This window comes from Erythrolamprus reginae, chromosome Z (genome assembly GCF_031021105.1).
Source record: "Erythrolamprus reginae isolate rEryReg1 chromosome Z, rEryReg1.hap1, whole genome shotgun sequence".
Classification (NCBI taxonomy): Eukaryota; Metazoa; Chordata; class Lepidosauria; order Squamata; family Dipsadidae; genus Erythrolamprus; species Erythrolamprus reginae.
This window is the reverse complement of record NC_091963.1, coordinates 147,715,927-147,738,990: the sequence shown is the minus strand read 5'-3', so window position 1 is coordinate 147,738,990 and position 23,064 is coordinate 147,715,927. Positions and strand designations below refer to the sequence as shown.

General features: G+C 44.0%; 1 protein-coding gene across 2 annotated transcripts in view; it reads left to right on the top strand.

Annotated features, from left to right (window-relative positions):
- The window catches only part of JPH4 (junctophilin 4), a 40,386-nt gene extending 17,956 nt beyond the window's left edge, over positions 1 to 22,430 (top strand). For both annotated transcript variants that reach the window (XM_070729769.1, XM_070729768.1), the window contains exons 4-6: positions 3,025 to 3,143; positions 8,808 to 9,406; positions 21,874 to 22,430. In XM_070729769.1, the coding sequence (XP_070585870.1) occupies positions 3,025 to 3,143; positions 8,808 to 9,406; positions 21,874 to 21,954 (799 nt within the window). In that variant the 3' untranslated portion in view covers positions 21,955 to 22,430. The remainder of the gene's footprint in view (positions 1 to 3,024; positions 3,144 to 8,807; positions 9,407 to 21,873) is intronic.
- The last annotated feature ends 634 nt before the right edge of the window (positions 22,431 to 23,064 follow it).

Here is a 23,064-nt window from a genome sequence, read left to right as displayed (position 1 = left end):
TGCTAAGCTGTGTGCCGCAACTTTTACTATCGGTGCAGCATCTTTTACCGTTCTAGTAGGAACCCACTACTGATATACAGGCAGTCCTCGACTTGCAACCACATCTGTGCCCCAAACTGATGCTGTTCCTTGAAACATACATGAAGTCATTTTATATACCTTTCCTTTACTCCGTCTAATGGTCTTTCTTACCACGGTTGTTAAGTGAATCACTGCAGTTGTTAAGTTAGCATCATGGTGGTTAAGTGAAACCGACTTTCCCATGGACTTTGCTTGTCAAAAGGTCGCATAAGGGGATGATCGCGTGACCATGGGACATTGCAACCATCGTAAACATGAACCAGTTGCCAAACGTCCAAATTTTGGTCACGTGACCATAGGGATGTTGCGACGGTTGTTAAATGTGAAAAAATGGTCACGTCCTTTGTTTCAATGCCATTGTAACTTTGAATGGTCACCAAATGGACTGTTGTAAGTTGAGCACTACCGTGTTTCCCCGAAAATAAGACACTGTCTTATATTAATTTTTGCTCCAAAAGTTGTGCTACGCCTTATTTTCGGGGGGTGCCTTAAATTTCTCAAATAACACAAATTCACAGGCAGAAAAGCTGACACCCCCAAAGAAAGTGTACCGTACGGTACACTGATTACGGTACAGTACCTGTCAGTATGGCACCCCCACACACAAACGACGGTACTTATATGGTACAACAGTATACTCCTGCTATTGCAGCTTCCGGCCACCAGAGGAACTACAGTCTACGCACTGTAGTGGAGACTGTAATGGCGGTGAGACAGCAGCAGACTGTCTGCTGTACTGGACGATACAAAGCAATGGAAGGGGCCAGCAGGGGATGCCACATTATTACGGTACCGCTATTAACAGCTTTGAATGGTACGTTTTTCCACCGTACCGTATGTAAACTTGACTATGCCTTATTTTCGGGGAGGGGGGGTGTGTGCCTTATATTAGCAAATTCTGAAAAACCTCTGACATGCCTTACTTTTGGGGTACGTCTTATTTTCAGGGAAACAGGGTAGGCTGTATAAACTAGTCTAACATGAATGTACATACAGTTAATCCTTGTTTATGACAATTGAGATGAAAATTTCTGTTGCTAAGCGAGAAAGTTAAGCGAGTTCTGTCCCATTTTACAGCCTAGTTTGCCATACTAGTTAAGGGGAATCCCTGACATTGTTAAGTGAATCATATGATTGGTAAGTGAACCCAGCTTCCCCCATTTGTTGTGACCTGTTGAATCCAGCAGCTGAATCAGAGGAGAAGGAGGAGGAGTGGGACTCAGGTTCAGCATCAAGGTAACCGAGGAGAAAGAGGGAATGGAATTAGGAAAGAGAGGGGGAGGGGGAGGGGAAAAGAGAGGGAGGGAGGGAGAGGGGGAGCCTGGACCATCCGTCAGCCCTCAGATGGAGAGTCAACAGCCCCCAGGTCTGGAGGTGGCTGGTGAGGAAAAGGAGGAACTGCTGGGTCCTGTGCCTGACACACGGATGTGCAGAAAGGAGAGAAGAGGAGAGCAGTGGAAATCTACAGGCCGGTCCTTAGGAAGGAAGAATCACCGCTGCTAGCAAAACCCCACCTTAGCTCTGGGGATAAAAACCAAGGGGCAGAGATGAATAGGTATGGCAGACAACGATTCATTTCTGGGACGGATGGACTTGTTAGCCTGCGAGATAAACTCCTAATGTAGGAATCTTTGCCTTTACGTCAGAGTGGTTTGTCGTGTTTGGGTATCTGGGTCAGAATGCCATCTGGGAAGATTAGCAAGGTAGACCAGGTGACCCAAGGCAGTGCAGCCATTTTAAATACATGACTTTGGGGGATGCGGTTTCTCACATAGGTGTGAGAAACACTCCTGTTGCCATTGTAACTTGAAACGGTCACTAAACAAATGGTTGCAAGTTGAGGGCTACCTGAATCTCAGCTTTTTCCCCAAAGCCATCCAAATTCTGATTTTTTTTTCAAGATGAAATTCGCGTTATCGAAACTCTGCAGCCTAATGGATTTGGGTGGAAAACATTAAAAATAATAACGTTGACAACCACAGAGTTGACAAGAAATGGCAAAATTGAACAAGGGAAACATGGAGATATTTTTTTTCCAAATTTTTCAATATGTAGCAGAGAGTGCCTTGTCTGTTTATGCCAGGACAATTGGCCAAGGTTGGAATGGTTAAATTGATCTCAAAGCTTGGTCGATCAATCATTTTCGGCTTCTGTTGTGGAACGACATTGTGAAGTGAATCCATAATCTGCTTTGAAAATAAGAGAAAAGGGCTCTGGGACTTCATATCTGAATCTGAGGACCAGCCTCAAAGCTTGAGGAGCAAGGATTATGGAGGCAATGTTGGTTAGGATACGCCTAGCTAAGGTGACCGGCGTTGACCATCTTGGAGTGAGTCTTTGAAGGTCAAGGAAGGGCCACCTTAGAAGAAGAGTCTTCAGGAAAAACATTATTTCTCTGTTGACCCAACACACTTTCTCCATTGATTCTTTGAACATCATGGAGAGACACCTTAGGAGGACAGAGTTTAAGAAAGGACCTTCTTTCTCCATTGACCCAACACTTACTCCATCAATTCTTTGAGGAGGAGGATGAAAGGCCACCTGAGGAGATTAAGGGAGTCTTTAGAAAGGTCTTTCTTTCCCCATTGACCCAAAACTTTGTCCATTGATTCTTTGAAAATCATGGAGACCCACCATAAGAGAATAGTGTTTAGAAAAGACCTTCCTTCTCCTTTGACCCAACACACTTTCTCCATTGATTCTTTGAGGAAGAATCATGGAGGACCACCATAGGAGGATAGAGTTTAGAAAGGACCTTCCTTCTCCATTGACCCAACACACTTTCTCCATCGATTCTTTGAACATCATGGAGAGCCACCGTAGGAGGACACAGTTCAGAAAGGACCTTCCGTCTCTGTGGAGAATAGAAGAGGAGGAGGAGGAGAAGAGAGTCTTTAAAAAGGTCATTCTTACCCCATTGACCCAAAACTTTCTCCACCTTAGGGCTACAGATGCTCGTCTGAAGGCTGCCGCTGCCCTCGGGGCAGCCGAAAAAGCTCTAGAAGCGTCCCGCTTGGCCAAACTTTTGGCTCAAGAACTACAGCCCATTCTAGCTGATTCAGGTGAGATGCTCGCGTGATGGGTCTCCAGAAGTAAAGATGTTTGTGTGCCAAAAGAGGGGGGCCGGGGGGCACATGCATGCGTGCCCTCACCCATAATTCCATGGGCTCCCTCGTGCATGCAGATGTGACACCCACCCACCCCACTCCCAGCACGCGATGACACACCCATTTCCCACCCTCCACCGGCTTCAGAGCCTTTCTAAGAGCCTGGGGAGGACAAAAACAGCCTTCCTCACCCTCCCAGAGGCCCTCCGGAGGCCGGAAATAGCCCATTTCAAGTTGGCAATCATCAATAAACTGGAACAAGATGTTGGTGTTCAATAATGCTCCCAGAGTCTCGGCAAAGCCGTGTTTTCAGGGCCTTTTGGAAGGCCAGGAGAGTGGAAGTGGTACGAATCTCTAGGGGGAGCTGGCTCCAGAGTGCCGGAGACACCACAGAGAAAGCCCTCTCCCATGGCCCCGCCAGCCAGCATTGTTTGGCAGACGGGACCCGGAGGAGGCCGACTCTGTGGGATCTGATCGGTCGCTGGGATATGTGAGGCAGAAGACAGTCCCGCCAGTAATCTGGTCCTAAGCCATGTGGGCTGTGATGGGCTACCAAAATTTTTACTACCACACTGTGGGCGTGGCTTATGCATTTTGTTTCAACATCTTTCAGTGCAAATTGAGGGTAGAGCTCCATTTTCGCTACCCCACTGCATCCAACCCCTGTCCGGGCAGTAGCCCACCCCTGATTATCTACTGTATAAAGTGTATGTACACACACACACACACACATGCACAGCTCTTCTAAAATTATACACATTCAACCTCATTTACTGCGATAGGAATAACATACCCAGAGCCCAGAAGGGAAAAAAAGAAAAAAAAATGAAAATTTTGCTACCGGTACTACCTACCTGACCGTACCCATAGGAGCCCATCACTGCATGTAGGGCTTTATTATTATTATTATTATTATTATTATTATTATTATTATTATTATTATGTCAGTACAACACAGCAAACCGCCCCGAGTCTTCGGAGAGGGGCGGCATACAAATCTAATAAATTATTATTATTATTATTATTATTATTATTATTATTATTATTATTATTAAATGAGATCACTATGCTGGATTTCGTATTTCATCACCAGTCGGGCGCTTCCCAAGCATCTAGGACTGCGTGATGTAGCGGCGAATTATGTTTGCCAATCCCAGTCAAGCGGCCTTTTGCAATTGACAGATGGAGATTTTGTCAATTCTGATGGTTTTCAAATGTCTGCTGAGATCCTTTGGCACTGCACCCAGCGTGCCAAGTACCACTGGGACCACTTTCACTGGCTTATGCCAGAGTCGTTGCAGCTCGATTTTTAGATCTTCATATTTCACTAATTTCTCTAGCTGCTTCTCCTCAATTCTGCTGTCTCCTGGGATTGACGTTATTATGATGATGATTATTATTATTATTATTATTATTATTATTATTTATTAGATTTGTATGCCGACCCTCAACGTAGACTCGGGGCGGCTCACAACAGTAACAAAGACAATGTAAGAACAAATCTAATAATTTAAAAAACACTAAAAACCCCATTATTAAAAGCAAACATACACACAAACATACCATGTAGGCTCTGTAGGTAATGACCAACACTTTGAATTGTGCTCGGAGATCGACCAGAAGCTAGTGCAGCTTGCAGAGTGTTGGAGTAATATGAATAATAAATAAATAAGTAAGTAAGTAGGTAAGTAAATAAATAAAGGCACACACAGCTGCGTTCTGGACTAACTGAAGTCTCCAAACGCTCTACAAGGATAGCCCTACGCAGAGCGCATTGCAGTAAGCAAGCCTCGAGGTGATGATGGGGTGAGTGACTGTGAATGGAGATTCCTTGTCCAAATAGGGCCTCAACTAGTGCACAAGACGTGCAAATGCCCCCCTAGTAACAGCTGAGAGATGTTGTTCTAGCCTCAGCTGTGGATCTGGGAGGAGTCCCAAGTTGCTGGACCCTCTCTGATGGGGTCAAAGTTCCCCCCTTCCCCAGGGTAATGGATGGACAGAAGGAATTGTCCCTATGGGGTAGAACTCACAACCACTCCGTCTTGTCAGGGTTGAGCTTGAGCCTGTTGACTTTAAGACATCACTCCTCCATCGCATCGATTTAAGTGGTTCCACCCCAGGCGCTTAGTGCACCTAGAAGGGTTCCAGAAGAAGCTTGGGGAGATACGTGAATCCCTTGGCCACAATCCATCTGAGTCCCTTGTAGTTGCCTGGAACAGGGAAGCATCTGGGGCCCTGGATCGGACTGTACCTTTGTGATCACTCCGTGGTGGTGGATCGAGGAAACCTCCCTGGTTTATCGAGAAGCTCCGGAAGATGAAACACCAAAAGAGACATCTAGAGTGACGCTGAAGGTCCAGTAACTCCAAATCTGACCGAACACTACTAAGAGCCTTTATTAGCCTTATTTATTTCTCTTTATTATTAATTAGCCTTATTTATTTCTATTTATTATTTATTTATTTAGTGGCGATACTGGCAGCAAAATGCATTTTTCCCGCATTTATTGCTTCCGCTGACTTGCGCGACTCATTCCCTCCTTCAGGTAGAGGGAACAGAGGACCCCTCGCAAGGCAGAGCTGAGGAATTTGTGCATTTTCTGTCGGATAAAATCACTCAGATTCGGATGGACGTAGACTCCTGATTGGGCAATGCGGACAGACACGACCTTATTGATCCAGACCCTGCATTGAGGGTCTGGTTCAATAAGGTCCAGGAGGGAAGTGTTTTTAGTTTAGTTTAGTTTAGTTTAATCAGATTTGTATGCTGCCCCTCTCCGCAGACTCGGGGCGGCTCACAGCAACAGCAATACAAGACAAATCCAATATTAAATTAATTTTAAGAACACCACAAGTTAAAAACCAATCATACACACTAGCATACCATACACAAATTTTATAAGCCTAGGGGGAAGGAACATGTCAATTCCCCCATGCCTGACGACAGAGGTGGGTTTTAAGGAGCTTACGAAAGGCTAGGAGGGTGGGGGCAACTCTGATATCTGGGGGGAGTTGATTCCAAAGGGTCGGGGCCGCCACAGAGAAGGCTCTTCCCCTGGGTCCCGCCAAACGACATTGTTTAGTTGACAGGACCCGGAGAAGGCCAACTCTGTGGGACCTAACTGGTCGCTGGGATTCGTGCGGCAGAAGGCGGTCCCGGAGATATTCTGGTCCGGTGCCATGAAGGGCTTTATAGGTCATAACCAACACTTTGAATTGTGACCGGAAACTGATCGGCAACCAATGCAGACTGCGGAGTGTTGGTGTGACATGGGCAAATTTAGGAAAGCCCATGATAGCTCTCGCAGCTGCATTCTGCACGATCTGAAGTTTCCGAACACTTTTCAAAGGTAGCCCCATGTAGAGAGCGTTACAGTAGTCGAGCCTCGAGGTGATGAGGGCATGAGTGACTGTGAGCAGTGACTCCCGGTCCAAATAGGGCCGCAACTGGTGCACCAGACGAACCTGGGCAAACGCCCCCCTCGCCACAGCTGAAAGATGTTTCTCTAATGTGAGCTGTGGATCGAGGAGGACGCCCAAGTTGCGGACCCTCTCTGAGGGGGTTAGTGACTCCCCCCCCAGGGTGATGGATGGACAGATGGAATTGTCCTTGGGAGGCAAAACCCACAGCCACTCCGTCTTATCCGGGTTGAGTTTGAGTCTGTTGACACCCATCCAGACCCCAACAGCCTCCAAGCACCGGCACATCACTTCCACTGCTTCGCCGACTGGACAAGGGGTGGAGATGTAAAGCTGGGTATCATCTGCATACTGATGATACCTCACCCCATGCCCTTGGATGATCTCACCCAGCGGTTTCATGTAGATATTAAATAGTAGGGGGGAGAGGACCGACCCCTGAGGCACCCCACAAGGGAGTAACCTAGAGGTCGACCTCTGACCCCCCACTAACACCAACTGCGACCGGCCAGAGAGGAAATAATAGGAAAGTGAACACAAGAACAAGGGGGCACAATCTGAGGTTAGCTGGGGGAAAGATCAGAAGCAACGTGAGAAAATACTATTTTACTGAAAGAGTAGTAGATCCTTGGAACAAACTTCCAGCAGACGTGGTTGGTAAGTCCACAGGAACTGAATTTGAACTAGCCTGGGATAAACATAGATCCATCCTAAGATAAAATACAAGAAATGGTATAAGGGCAGACTAGATGGACCAGGAGGTCTTTTTCTGCCGTCAATCTTCTATGTTTCTACATTTCTAAATGACAGGGGCCGATCTTAGTCCTATTGTGTGGGATGAATTTGAGCCCACGACACCTGAGGAAGTATACAAGGTTATGGGAGCGATGAGTTCCTCCACTTGTTTGTTGGACCGCGTGCCCCTCCTGGCTGGTTTCGTCCAGCAGGGAGGTGTTATGAGACTGGCTCCAGGTTTTGGTCAATGCCTTGTTGAGGGATGGGTTTGTCCCACAACCATTAAAGGTGGCAATTGTGAGGCCCCTCCTCAAGAAGCCTTCCCTGGATCTAGCAGAACTAAGGAATGTTTGTCCAGTTTCCAACCTTCCCTTTCCACCTCATGTCAGATCAGTGAAGCAGCGGATGTGATGTGCCGGTATCTGGACGAGGTGAGGGTCTGGATAGGGATCAACAGGCTCAAACCTAACCCTGACAAGACCAAGTGGCTGTGGATACTGCCTCCGAAGGACTATGTTGACTGTCCTTCCTTGGTTCTCGGGGGGGGGGAGAGAAATTAACCCCCTCAGAACGGGTTCGCAATTTGGATGTCCTTCTAGATTCACAGCTAAGATTAGATTAACACCTGACAGCTGGGGCCACGGGGGACTTTTACACAGGTTCAATTGTGACCCTATTTGGATTGAGAGGCTCTTCTCATGGTCACTCACGCCCTTATCACCTCATGGCTGGGTTATTGCAATGTGCTCTACATGGGGCTATCCCTGAAGAGTGTTTGGAGACTACAGTTGGTCCAGAATGCATCTACACAAGCTGTTGTGAGTACGCCCAGATATACACACACTACATCAATTTTTCGCGAGCTGCACTGGCTTCCTATCAATCTCTGGTCACAATTCAAGGTATTGGTTATTACCTTTAAAACCTACATGGCTCAAGGCCAGAGTATCTTCAAGACCACCTTCTACCACGTACCTCCCAAAAATTGGTAAGATCCCACAGGGTTGGCCTTCTTCGGGTACTATCAGTTAAACAGTGTCGGCTGACGGGTCTGTGGGGGAAAGCCTTCTCTGTGGTTGCACCAACTCTCTGGAATTGGCTACCTCCTGAGTTCCGCACTAACCCCATCTTATTCGCCTTCCGGAAAGCCGGAAAGACCTGGCTTTTCTGATAGGCCTGGGGCCATCAACCTCGGGGGGATGACTAGCAAGGTCAGCCCATGAATGTATGGATGGCTATAATTATTTTAAATTGAAATGTTTATATACTGATTCACGTTCGTTTTTGTTGTGAGCTGCACAGAGTCTCTAGGGAATTGGGTGGCATAATAATATAAACAAACGAACAACGTCCCAGAATTCCCCAGCTGGTATGAATTTCCACCACCAAACTTTTTCGAAGCCAGAGGGTTTTTTTTACACCCATCCCTTCTTTTTTTAACTGCCAATCGCTTCTCCTTCTTCAGAGCCGCGGGGCCGGTTAGATTCGGAAGGCACCGACACCGATTTCCACGAGTACGACAGTCCCCACATCTACGAGAACGGCATCACCCCTTCCGACGTTACCCCGGATCCAAGCTTACCTCCAAGTTACCCTCCCACTCCGCTGCAACCCTGGCGGGGGGATCCCCGGTGGACTTGGCCTCCCTTGGAGAATGGGGGTCCTCGACAGCTGTTCCCTGAGGCCTCAGATGTAGAGGAGGAGTGGGGTTCGCGGGGCAGTTTCCCGTCTCGGACACCGCGGCTCGTTCCCGAGGGGTTGTGGGAAGGCGAGGAGGAACAGGGGCCACTCAGCAGCTACGAAGCTGAGGAAGATTACGAGAGGGTCCCTCAGCACCCTCAGCCAGGCAGCCCAGCTAGCGCTAGCTCGGGCAGCCTCCGAGAAGAGGAGGAGGAAGAGGAGGAAGCAGTGAACGCTTCTAAGACTTATCCCGAGGGGAACCAGGACGATACGGTACTCTTGGGAATTCCAGTTGGTGCAGAACTGAAGAATGAGGAATCGTGCAGGTCTTCTCTTCGGCTGGAGGGACCAGAGAGTCAACAAGCAGTCCAAAGGAGGAGACAGGTAAGTGGTCAATGCATTTTAAGGAGGGTGTGACATCTCAGATGGACATTAGATTCAGTTCTTCCTGGCTGAGTATGGTTTGTGGTAACACTGGCGAGTCTAGATGGGTGACTCCATTTAATCTGAAAGCACCAGGCCCAATGACCTAGATCTGAGCTAAATGTCCAAGATCATCTTCAGAGTAGATGGTCTTGGACATCATCCAAATAAAGAAAGAAGAACATCTAAGGATGCTGGAGACAAAGGTGAGTGCAGTTAACATTGATCCATCACAAAATTCTGCTTTGATCATATATGGTAGTCGCCACCGTCGATTTTTTTTTTACCCTTTCCTGGATACATCCCATCTGTCCAACCAGTTTTCAAGTTATCTCCCATGACCCTTTCCCAATGACAAGGTAACTGATTGAAGTTGATGGAAATTAACCAAGAAGAGAAGCAATCTAGAACTAAGGAGGAACTTTGTCCGAGTGAGGACAATTAACTGGTGGAACAGCTTGCCACCAGAGGTTGTGGGTTTTCCAACACTGGAAGGTTCCAACACTGGAAGAGAGAGGTTGGACAATCATTTCTCTGAGATAGTATAGGTGAACCTTTCCCCCCCCAGGTGCCGAAAGAGCATGTGCGTGCACTATTGTGAATGCATGAGTGCCACACCCATAATTCAGTGCCTGGGGAGGGCTACAACAGCTTCTCCCACCCACCGGAGGCCCTCTGGGGGATGGAAACGACCTGTTTCCAACTTCTGGTGGGCCCAGTAGTATCGTGTCTCACCATCCTCAGGCTCCAAAGGCTTCCCTGGAGCCAAGGGAGGATAAAAACGCCCTCCCCCATCCCTCCAGAGGCTCTCTGAAAGCCAAAAACGCCCTCCCAGAGCCTCTGTGTGAGCCAAAAATCATCTGGCCAGCACACAAATGCACGTTGGAGCTGATGTAGTGCAACGGCTTGTGTGCCAGCAGATATGGCTCTGCTTGCCACCTGTGGCACCTGTGCCACAGGTTCACCATCACTGGTGTAGGGTCTCCGGCTTGAGCAGGGGGTTGGACTAGAAGACCCCCAAGGTCCCTCCCAACTCTGTTATTTTGTTAAGTGAGCTCTTGAATCCTCTGAAGTGTAGCAAGGATTTTTTATTTAGGTTTTGGAAATTCTGCTAAGGACTTTCTCCCATCTGCTGTTCTCTTCATGTGTTGGCCTAACCCCTGCCTCTCCTGGCCAGGGATGATGGGCACTGAAGTCCCACCTTGGCAAGGTACACAAAGCACAGTTCAACCAACTTGGGTTTTGCACAAAACGGTTCGATATTTTGTACTTCTGATGAAAACTGAGATTGGAGGCAACCTTTGGTAAGTGAATCCCAAATATTATGAGAAGCCAAACCTATTGGATGTCTGCCTGTCAGGCCATTGTTAAAAGCATAGAGAGATCTGTCTAGGCCCAGAGAAAGTGGTTCATTAAAAGGAGGCTTGCTGGCCTGAATCCTAAAGTCTGAGTCTTAGTGTTGTGAGAAATCAGCCAATGGCTGTTTATTCAGTAAACCACGATAGCATTTCACAGCTAGTTGTGTGTCATGGACTAATCACTGTTGAAAGACAGAAAAATTATTTATAAGGTAGTCCTCAACCTACCACCACTATTGAGCCCCACATTTCGGTTGCTAAGTGAGAAATTGGTTCAGTCAGTTTTGTTCCGTTTTATGACTTTTCTTACCACCGTTGTTAAGCGAATCACTGCGGTTGTTAAATTAGTAATGCGGTTGTTAAGTGAATCCAGCTTCCCTATTGACTTCGCTTGTCGAAAGGTCGCAAAAGGGGACCACGGGATCCTGAGACACTGCCACCGTCGTAAATATGAGTCATTTGCCATGCATCGTCTGAAAGAAGATCACATGACCATGGAGATACCAACAACGGTTGTTACGTATGAAAAATGGTCCCTTAAAGCTCAAACATTTAAGTCCCTACTGTCCTAAGCTATGATTCAAACATCAAGATGAGCCGGGGTGGCACAGCAGGTAGGGTGCTGTACTGCAGGCCACTGAAGCTGACTGTAGATCTGTAGGTCAGCAGTTCAAATCTCATCACGGGCTCAAGGTTGACTCAGCCTTCCATCCTTCTAAGGTCGGTAAAATGAGGACCCGGATTGTGGGGCAATAGGCTGGCTCTGTTAAAAAGTGCTATTGCTAACATGTTGTAAGCCGCTCTGAGTCTGAGGAGAAGGGCGACATAAAAATTGGATAAATAAAAATAAATAAAATAAATCTTACTAAACCATGGTTAGGTTCCCAGATAAAGCTAAGGCAATAAACCATGATTCCCTGAAGGCTCCAAAATGCAAAAAACAGCCCAATGGGCGAACTGGAAGTTTGGGAAACGGGTTAAACCCGCCTATTGTAACTTGTAAATCATGGTTTATTGTCTTAGCTTTATGTGGGAATGTGGGAATCACGCCTTAGGACAGTAGGAACTTAAATGTTTGAACTTTAAATGTCTTTTCACTCTAAGGATCATTAAGCTTCTTCAGTTCTGTTCACGGATGAGAAGCGAAATGTTTTGAAAGAAACCCCCTCCCCCAAAAGTCCAGTTGCTTTCAGGAAATAACAAATGTTCCAGCGTCATCCATTATTGTAAATAGAGTCGTGGCAGCCATCTTGAATTTTTTTGTATGCCGGCCTTCAACATGCTTAATTGCAACAAAAATGGATGATTTTTGGAAGCTTAAAGCTCAAATATTTAAGTCCCTACTGTCCTAAGGCATGATTCACACACACATGGCAATAAACCATGGTTGGGTTCACAGATAAAGCTAAGGCAATAAATCATGATTTACAAGTTACAATAGGGAGGTTTAATCCTACACACAACCCAACCAAACAGATTATGGTTTAGCAAGAGGTGAAGCACACAGCTTTCTATTCACATATTAGAAACATAGAAACATAGAAGACTGACGGCAGAAAAAGACCTCTTGGTCCATCTAGTCTGCCCTTATATACTATTTCCTGTATTTTATCTTAAAATGGATATATGTTTATCCCAGGCATGTTTAAATTCAGTGACTGTGGATTTACCCACCCACGTCTGCTGGAAGTTTGGTTCCAAGGATCTACTACTCTTTCAGTAAAATAATATTTTCTCATGTTGCTTTTGATCTTTCCCCCAACTAACCTCAGATTGTGTCCCCTTGTTCTTGTGTTCACTTTCCTATTAAAAACACTTCCCTCCTGGACCTTATTTAACCCTTTGACATATTTAAATGGTTTCGATCATGTCCCCCCTTTTCCTTCTGTCCTCCAGACTATACAGATTGAGTTTATGAAGTCTTTCCTGATACGGTTTATGCTGAAGACCTTCCACCATTCTTGGACCCGTTCAATTTTGTCAATCTCTTTAGGTGAGGTCTCCAGAACTGAACACAGTATTCCAAATGGGGTCTCACTACATATTACATATTACAGGGAGTCCTCAACTTGCAACAGTTCGTTTGTTGACCGTTCAAAACTACAAATGCGCTGAAAAAAGGGACTAATGACCGTTTTTCACACTTAACGACCATTGCAGCGTGATTTACATTTGGGTGCTTGGCAACTGACTCATAGTTCATGACGGTTGTGGTGGCCTGGGGGTGTGTGGGTGGTTGTCACACAATCCCCTAAAAAGACCTTCTGACGAGCTTCTTTTTATTGTTATTGTTACTTGTAATTTTATACTGTTGTAAGCCTCCCTGAGTCCTTTGGGATTGAGCGGCATAGAAGTCAAATTAATTATTTTTTTAAAATTAAAAAAAAATAAAGTCATGAAATGGGACCAAAATTCACTCAGGAATCCTCAATCTGAGTATTGCATTGGCAGCTCTGTGTTAGCAAAAACTTCAGAAGAGAATGATTTAGGGGTAGTGATGGGTGAACCAGGCAGTCAGGCGGTAGGGAAAGAAAGTAGGATGCTTGGCTGCATAGCTAGAGGTATAACAAGCAGGAAGAGGGAGATTGTGATCCCGCTATATAGAGCGCTGGTGAGACCCCATTTGGAATACTGTGTTCAGTTCTGAAGACCTCACCTACAAAAAGATATTGATAAAATTGAACGGGTCCAAAGACGGGCTACAAGAATGGTGGAAGGTCTTAAGCATAAAACGTATCAGGAAAGACTTCATGAACTCAATCTGTATAGTCTGGAGGACAGAAGGAAAAGGGGGGACATGATCGAAACATTTAAATGTGTTAAAGGGTTAAATAAGGTTCAGGAGGGAAGTGTTTTTAATAGGAAAATGAACACAAGAACAAGGGGACACAATCTGAAGTTAGTTGGGGGAAAGATCAAAAGCAACATGAGAAAATATTATTTGACTGAAAGAGTAGTAGATCCTTGGAACAAACTTCCAGCAGACGTGGTTGGTCAATCCACAGGAACTGAATGTAAACATGCCTGGGATAACATATATCCATCCTAAGATGAAATACAGAAAATAGTATAAGGGCAGACTAGATGGATCATGAGGTCTTTTTCTGCCGTCAATCTTTTATATTTCTATGTTTCAACAACGGTCTCGCTTAAACAATAAGAAATTTCGGGCCCAATTGTGGACGTTAAGTTGAGGACTGCCGGTACGATGGCTTTGGGAAGGAAAAAAAGGGACTCGCGACACGTTCGCACTTCTAACCGCGGGTCCCTGCATCGCCCGATTGTGGATTTTACACACTTGGTGTATTGTCATTCTCTTCTATTGTGGTGGGCGCAGCTGTATCCCTGGGCCCATGTGCGCCACCGTTTGTGACCTTCCTGGCTGAGCAAAATCAATATGGAAGCTGGCGGAGAAAAGTCACAAAGGCCCGGTCACGTGGCGCCTCGCTTCATGCGCGCTTCATGAGCACCGAAGGCTGAAATTTTATTTTCCATGCTAGTCGCGGTCGCTAAGGTGAGGACTTTCCATTTTGGGCTGAACTGCAGTCTGGAGGCGGGGGAGGGGGAGGGGGAGCAGTCGCAGGAAAGCCGTAGGTTTTGCAAAAACACCCACCCACCCACCGTTGCCAGGAGCATCTCAACACCACCCCCAACCCCAAGAGAAAATAGAAGCCCCCTCCCACTCTGCTAACGCTATCCACGCAACCCGAAACAGCTCTTGTGTGAGGCACACAATTCTACAACTCCCACAATCTACCCAAATAAATTTTCTGTTCTTTCATAGTACGTCTGTCTCTCCCCCCCCCCCACTGTTCTTTCCGCCCCCCCTAAACCTCCCCAATTCTCTTCGGCCCGCTCAAGTATATCCCTGCAAATGTAGCTCTGTCCGACGACGGCAAACTATGATTTGACCCTCTTTGTGGAACCGTGGTTTATCTCCCTCCCCCCCATAAAAACCTCCTCTGGGTCTTTTCACAGTGCATGCCTTTCCCCCTTTCTCCTCTCCCCCCTCCCCAAACTACCTCTCTTACTTTTAATTTTAAATATATGTATATATATATTTAAAATATACAGTATATATTTCGCCCCCCACCTTCTAGAATATAACTAGGAATAAGAAGCAAGAAGGATGGAGGGAAGGAAGGGGGGTTGGGTTGGGAAGAACCGAAACGCCCCCCCTCCCCACCCTCCAGCATCCACAAGGGGATTGGCTAGCTGCCTTCCTCCTGTCGCTAGGCAACCGCATCCTCTCTCCAGCAACGGCATCCTCTTTGGTCCCGCCTTCTTCACTGCAGCATCGGGGTGGGCCTCGCCAGTTGGGCCGTCGGCAAAACCGCAGTGGGGGGGGAGTGTGGGGGGCAGCAGAACTGCAGGTCATCAATAATCCAGCAGTTCTGCTCTCCAGGGGTGGGGAGGCTTGGAGTCAGACGGGAGGTGTGTAGAAAGCAGCAGGAGGCATAGGCCGTGATGCGATCCGGGCGCTGGCTTGGTGGATGTGCCAAGGACAACATTATCCTCGGGGCTGAGGCTGCCAAGTGCCACGCGGGCGCCTAGCAGACCTGGGTGTCTGTGGCAGCGTTGGTGGTGCGAGTGGCCCCTCCTCCTTCTCCCCCCCCTTTCTGTATCCCATATTTTATCCGTCTGCCCGCCCTGTCGGCCTGTGTTTGCACGTAGGGGAGCAGAATGCTGGCTCAGGCAGAATTGTCTCGCTCCTCGGACAATGGTACAGCTTGCACACTTGAAAAGAACAGGCGTAGCACGCTCGGCAAGGAGGGGGAGAGGTCTTCCTCCTTCTTAAGAAGAGCTTGGGCAAGCAGTTGCCTGGAATGGCCTACGTAGGGTCTCCCGGTTGAGCCGGGAGGAGGGGTTGGGCTAGATGGCCTCCAAGGTCCCTTCCAACTTTGTCACTTTGTTACTCTGTTATTCTCTCCTCTTCCTCCTCCTCTTCCCATTCCTCCTCGTCCTTAATGGACTTAACAAATTGACAGAGTTGCATGTCATCTAGTCCAGTGTTTCCCAACCGTGGCCACTTGAAGATATCTGGACTTCAACTCCCAGAATCCCCCACCCAGCGAATTCTGGGAGTTGAAGTCCAGATATCTCCAAGTGGCCAAGGTTGGGAAACACAGGTCTAGTCCATCAAGCAGGAGAACGTACGTCTATCTCCACCTAGGATCGAACTCATAACCTCCTGATTGTGAGGCAAGAGCCCCACCTCTAGGCCGCAGCAGCTGGGTCCAGCTCCTGCTATTTCTCTTCCCCTTTTGAAGAAAGGACTGATGGATAACTGTTTGTCTGAAATGGTACAAGATGTTCTGTTTGAGCAGAAGGGGTTGGACTAGAAGATCTCCAAAGTCCCGTCCAACTCTGTTACTTCCTTTATGCCTCCTCCTCCTCCTCCTCCCCCCCCTCCTTCTCCCCCCCTCCTTCTCCCCCCCTCCTTCTCCCCCCCTCCTTCTCCCCCCTCCCTCCTCCTCCTCCTTTTAAAGAAGGGATTAGATAACCATTTGTCTGAAATGGTATAGACTAGTCTCAACATCCTTTTTGCATTGTGATGACCAAAACTGAATGCCGTATTCCAAGCGTGGCCTTACCAAGGCCTTATAAAGTGGTATTAACACTTCACTTGGTCTTGATTCTATCCCTCTGTTAATGCAGCCTAGAACTGTGTTGGCTTTTTTGGCAGCTGCTGCACAGTGCTGGCTCCTATTTAAATGGTTGTCCACTAGGACTCCAAGATCCCTCTCACGGTTACTACTGTTGAGCAACGCACCACATATACCGTACCTGTGCATTTTGTTTTGCTTGCCTAAATGTAGAGCCTGACTTTTTGTAAGAAAGCTGAGATCCAACCTAGCTGATATTCAAGCCAGTTGGTTCTGAGATAGAACCATTTGGTAGAAATCCTAAGGAAATCTTTGATGAATGAAGAGAAGAGCAACAAAGATGATTAAGGGGTTGGAGGAGGCTAAAACATACAAAGAATTGTTGCCAGAATTGGGAATGTCTAGTTTAAAAGAAAGGAGGATTTAGAGGTGACATGATAGATTAGAATAGAGTAGAGTAGAGTAAAGGAATACTGTAGTAATAGAATAGGAGTAGGAATAGAGTAGGAATAAGAATAGAGTAGAATAGAATAGAATACTGTAGAATAGAATAGAATAGAATAGAATAGAATAGAGTAGCAGAGTTGGAAGGGACCTTGGATGTCTTCTAGTCTAACCCCCTGCTTGGGCAGGAGATTCTACACCACTTCCTACAAGTGGTTATCTTAATAACTTCCAGTGTTGGAGCATTCACAACTTCTGGAGGCAAGCTGTTCCACTGATCAATTGTTCTAACTGTCAAGAAATTTCTCCTTAGTTCTAAGTAGCTTCTCTCCTTGTTTAGTTTCCACCCATCATTGCTTCTTGTTCTACCCTCAGGTGCTTGACTCCCTCTTCTTTGTGGCAACCCCTGAGATGCTGGAACACTGCTATCATGTCTCCCCTGGTTCTTCTTTTGATGAAAACTAGCCATGCCCAGTTCCTGCAACCGTTCTTCATATGTTTGAGCCTCCAGTCCCCTAATCATCTTTGTGGTTCTTCTCTGCACTCTTTCTAGAGTCTCAACATTATTTTGTTTTAAATTACATCATGTGTGCGACCAAAACTGCATGCAATATTTTATTTATTTATTGTTTATTAATTGGACTTTTATGCCGCCCCTCTCCAAGGACTCGGGGCAGCTCACAACATACAATAAAACAATATGAAACATCTTAATCCGATTAATTACTTTAAATTTAAAAAACTCCAGAAACCATAGTAACAGTTGTTTCATTCAATCAACTTTCTCTCAACAAAATAAATAAATAAATAAATCAACAAAATAAATAAATAAACAAACAAACAAACATAGCAGCATAAGTGAATCTTAAGACTCTTTTGGAAGGCCAGGAGGGTGGGGGCAGTGCGAATTTCCGGGGGGGGGGAGCTGATTCCAGAGGGCTGGGCCTCCCACAGAGAAGGCTCTTCCCCTAGGCCCTGTCAAGCGACATTGTTTAGTTGATGGGACCTGGAGAAGGCCACGGTCTCGGATATATTCTGGTCCGATGCCATGTAGGACTTTATTTTTATTTTTTTTGTAAATATTTTTATTATTTTTCAAAAGACAAACATTACAGACACAACACATAACATAAAAAGGAGCTACATTCGCTCCGCTCAAAATAGAAGTCTTCATAGTACAAAAAGGGAAAGCTTATTATTGTTTAGATCAATTCAGAGAACTATAGAAAATACCTTGTACATTTCTCTATTTGTAGACAAATCTAGTAATATATTGAAATATATATACTGTATTTTCTAAAATCATTAACTCATTAAGCATTTTTTAAAATTGAACCAGAGATAAACCCTCTCCCAGATTTTATAAAATTCTGATTCTTCTTGATTATTTAACTGCCTCGTCATCATATCCATCTCAGCACATTCAATAATTTTCTTAATTACATCCTCTTCTTTAGGGGTTTCCATTTCTTTCCATCTTTGTGTAAAAATGATCTTGGCTGCTCCAGAATATGAGTTATTAAAAAAAAATATATTTTTTATATTTATAATTTGTAACACCTAGTAAAAAAATTCTGGGGCTTTCTTTATTTCTTGTGAGGTGATTTTTTTATTATTATTATTATTATTATTATTATTATTATTATTATTATTATTATTATTATTATTATTAGAAACATTGAAGTCTGATGGCAGAAAAAGACCTCATGGTCCATCTAGTCTGCCCTTATACTATTTTCTGTATTTTATCTTAGGATGGATATATGTTTATCCCAGGCATGTTTACATTCAGTTACTGTGGATTTATCTACCACGTCTGCTGAAAGTTTGTTCCAAGGATCTACTACTCTTTCAGTAAAATAATATTTTCTCATGTTGCTTTTGATCTTTCCCCCAACTAACTTCAGATTGTGTTCCCTTGTTCTTGTGTTCACATTATTATTATTATTGTTGTTGTTGTTGTTGTTGTTGTTGTTATTATTATTATTATTATTATTATTTAGATTTGTATGCCGCCCCTCTCTAATCCATCTTTCTACTTTATTCCAGTAGGGTTTAGCTTTTTGGCAAGTCCACCATTGATGATAATAAGAACCAATTTCTTTTTTACATTTCCAACAATTTGGGAATATATTTGGGAACATTTTTGAGAGTCTATTAGGGCAGTGATTTTCAACCTTTTTTGAGCCGCGGCACATTTTTTACATTTACAAAATCCTGGGGCACACCACCAACCAAAATGACACAAAATGACATCCTAAGACACTCTCCTCTCTTTTTCCACCCCTGTCTCCTCCCCACCCTTGTGTGTGTGTGTGTGTGTGTATACACTTTTGAACCATTTCCAAAAACAGGTGAGGGCTGGGGGTTTTTTCTCTCTTATTCTTTGGGTGCTTTTTATCATATGCAGCGGTCCCCAAACTACGGCCCGTGGGCCGCATGCGGCCCACTGAGGCCATTTATCCGGCCCGCAGGTGAGTGACACAACACAGTGTTCCATCTAATTTTCTATGAATAAAATGTGGTATTTTGTTAGTAACTAACATCAATCATTAAAAAAGTTGCAAAAGTTACTTTTCTAATTTTGTCATCCAGTTACATTCATTTTCTTTTAATTAAATTCCCTCCTTAATGTTCCTTCAAAAAGTACACCAATTATATTTCTAACTTATTAACCATTATGCCAAAGTGCTTCCTTCTTTCTTTATACATTTTTCTATAAGCCAAGAAAACCTGCAATCAGATGTTAACAAAAGAAAATTAAAAACAAAACATAAACATATATGAATTTCAGACTTCTTCCCCCGTCTAAATAGTACATTCCCATTTTGTTTTTTACTTTAAAATAAGGTATGTGCAGTGTGCATAGGGATTTGTTCATAGGTTTTTTTTAATTGTCCGGCCCTCCAACAGTCTGAGGGACACTGACCTGGCCCCCTGTGTAAAAAGTTTGGGGACCCCTGATCATATGCTTTAAATCAAGAGTCACTTCTCTCTCTCTTTTGTTTCTCTCTCTTTCCTCTCATTCTCTGTCTCAATCATTTTCTCATTTCTCTTTTTTCCTCCCCTTTTTGCTCATTTCTCTCTCTCTCTCTCCCTTCCTCTCCTTTTCTCTCTCTCTCTTGCTTTCTTTCTCTCTCTTTCTCTCTCTTGCCTTCTTTCTCACTCTTGCTTTCTCTCTCTTTCTCTCTTTTCTTTCTCTCTCTCTCACTCTCTTTCTCTCTTTCTCTTTCTCTTGCTTTCTTTCTTTCTCTCTCTTTCTCTCTTTCTTTCTCTCTCTCTTTCTCACTCTCACTCTCTCAACAAAAAGTTGCGAGACCGGAACCTGAGCTTCCTTCTTCACGGCACACCTGACCATGTCTCACGGCACACTAGTGTGCCACGGCACACTGGTTGAAAAACACTGTATTAGGGGGTAGATGCCATCTATAAAACATCTTACTCTGATTCTCCTTGAAGGAAACTGATTTTGTTATTTTCCAATTATATGTCCATACTCTTCCCCATGTATCTAGATCTATTTCTTTTTCAAAATTCCTGCGCCAACTTATCATGTTATCTTTTAAAATCCAATCGATTGTTTTTGAACTAATCAAATATTTATATGCTTTCCCAATCAATTTTCCTTGATTTTTTATTAGTAATTTCCCTAAAACATTATTCTCTTTTCTGAATGTATACATTCTTACATTTTTTGATATCTAGACTGAATCTGAATCTGTAGGGCTTTATAGGTCATAACCAACACTTTGAATTGAGTCCAGATGAGTAGATTGACTTTGAAACTTAAAGATAAACAAGATTCGGATTATTATAAAATTTGGGGGAAGTTTTATGATTGGATAGAAAATTAAGAGACACATTATGTATATACGTATTAGTAACTGGTTAATTTTGGAAAAATTGAAACAAGAGGATTTGATTTAAGCTTTGCAAGCCAGATGACAAAGATGAGAAATGGGGGTCGCACTATATAATGATATAACACAAAACTTACTTATTTTTTAGACTTAAACATACAGAACTTTATTTTACGATGTCGGTGATCTATTATGAATAGTTTCTTTTATTAAAGATATATAGAAACATAGAAGTCTGACGGCAGAAAAAGACCTCATGGTCCATCTAGTCTGCCCTTATACTATTTTCTGTATTTTATCTTAGGATGGATATATGTTTATCCCAGGCATGTTTAAATTCAGTTACTGTGGATTTATCTACCACGTCTGCTGGAAGTTTATTCCAAGGATCTACTACTCTTTCAGTAAAATAATACTTTCTCATGTTGCTTTTGATCTTTCCCCCAACTAACTTCAGATTGTGTCCCCTTGTTCTTGGGTTCACTTTCCTATTAAAAACACTTCCCTCCTGGACCTTATTTAACCCTTTGACATATTTAAATATTTTGATCATGTCCCCCCTTTTCCATCTGTCCTCCAGACTCTACAGATTGAGTTCATTAAGTCTTTCCTGATAGGTTTTATGCTTAAGACCTTCCACCATTCTTGTAGCCCATTCAATTTTGTCAATATCTTTTTGTAGGTGAGGTCTCCAGAACTGAACACATATATGAACTGAACATATATAGAGAGAATTTTAAATTAGCTATATGATATAAGATTAAATTTAGGTAAAAAAAGATTTTATCATTTTTTACATTGCTGTAACCTTTTGTAGTAAGACGGTGAGGGGAAAAATTTAATTTAGAATTTTAAGAATTGCTAATAATGTATAAAATTAACAGGAAATTTTACACGGGGAGAGATAAGACCCTCCATTGAGCGAGCAATGAGAAAAGAAAAGTTTGTATATACAGTAATTGATTTTAAGCATTGTTATTGTGTTTATAACTAAATATTGTTTTATTTCATGGTGGAGAAAAATAAAAAATAATCTTATACTGGAATTGAATCCAGAAACCAATTGGCAGCCAATGCACATACTGGTGCATGCAATATTCCAAGCGTGGCTTTACCAAGGCTTTACAAAGTGATATTAATATTTTGATCTTCTCTTGCAGGAGTCTCACTTGTTGGTCGTGGCCGCCGTCCTGTTGGTGGACGTGAGTTTGGCTTACCTGTTCTCTCTCTTGCTGGCTTGAGACGGGATGATGACCGAGGACGGAGGAGCTCTTTGTCGTCCTCCCCCTGCCCCCCCTCCCGTCTCCCCTCCCCGTTTCCTCCTCTTCCTCCTCCTCCTCCTCCTTCCCCTGCCCCTACCTCACCCCAAAGAAGTTTGATAACAAACTCTGATCTCTTCCTCCCTTCTCCCACCCACCCGCTCCCTTCTATCTCTTTTTTCACATGTCTTTTACTCCCCCTACTGATCCAGCCGTGGCTTCTGGCTGCCTCTTTAAAACTATAAACTTTCTAGATCGTTTACATCTAAAGGGCTCTCTTTCTACTGGGGATTTTCATTCCCTTCCTTCTGCTTTGCGCTCACACATAAACAAGCATCTCCCTACCCCTGCTTCATTCATCCGTCCGTTCGTCCGTCCGTCCGTTCGTTTTATTGGGTTCTTTTTTTCATCCTTCCCCCCAACCTTTTATTCCCTTCATTGTGGAACCGTTGGGCACCGACTGGTGAAATTTATTATATATAAATTATATATATAATATATATATATATATATATATATATATATATATAAATGTGTGTAATATATATAAAGGCACCGGAGTAAAATTGAGCGAAGGTCCAAGGAGAAAAATTTACCTTCTGGAGAATTAAATATTAGGATGGTTGAATTAGAGAGATTGTCAAAATTCAGTGACCAGTTTGCTTGGAATGAAATTACACACACACATACACACACACAAACAAACAATTCCTACAAATTGAAGTTATAATTTCTAATTTCTAATTTATTAATTTGTATGCCGCTCCTCTCCAAAGAGTCGGGGCGGCTCACAACACAACATAATTATTATAGTATATATATCTATATATATCACATGTTTTTGCTGTATATTATATATATATATATATAATATAATAATAATAACAGAGTTGGAAGGGACCTTAGAGGTCTTCTAGTCCAACCCCCTGTTTAGGCAGGAAGCTCTACATTGCTTCAGACAAATTCACTACTACTTCACTTCTTCAGACAAATTCAAACAACGAAAGTTGTTGGTTCAGGGTTTGTCCCTCCAGCTTTAGAAATGCAGGCAGTTCTCAACTTACAACCAGAATTACCATGGCTAAACAAGGT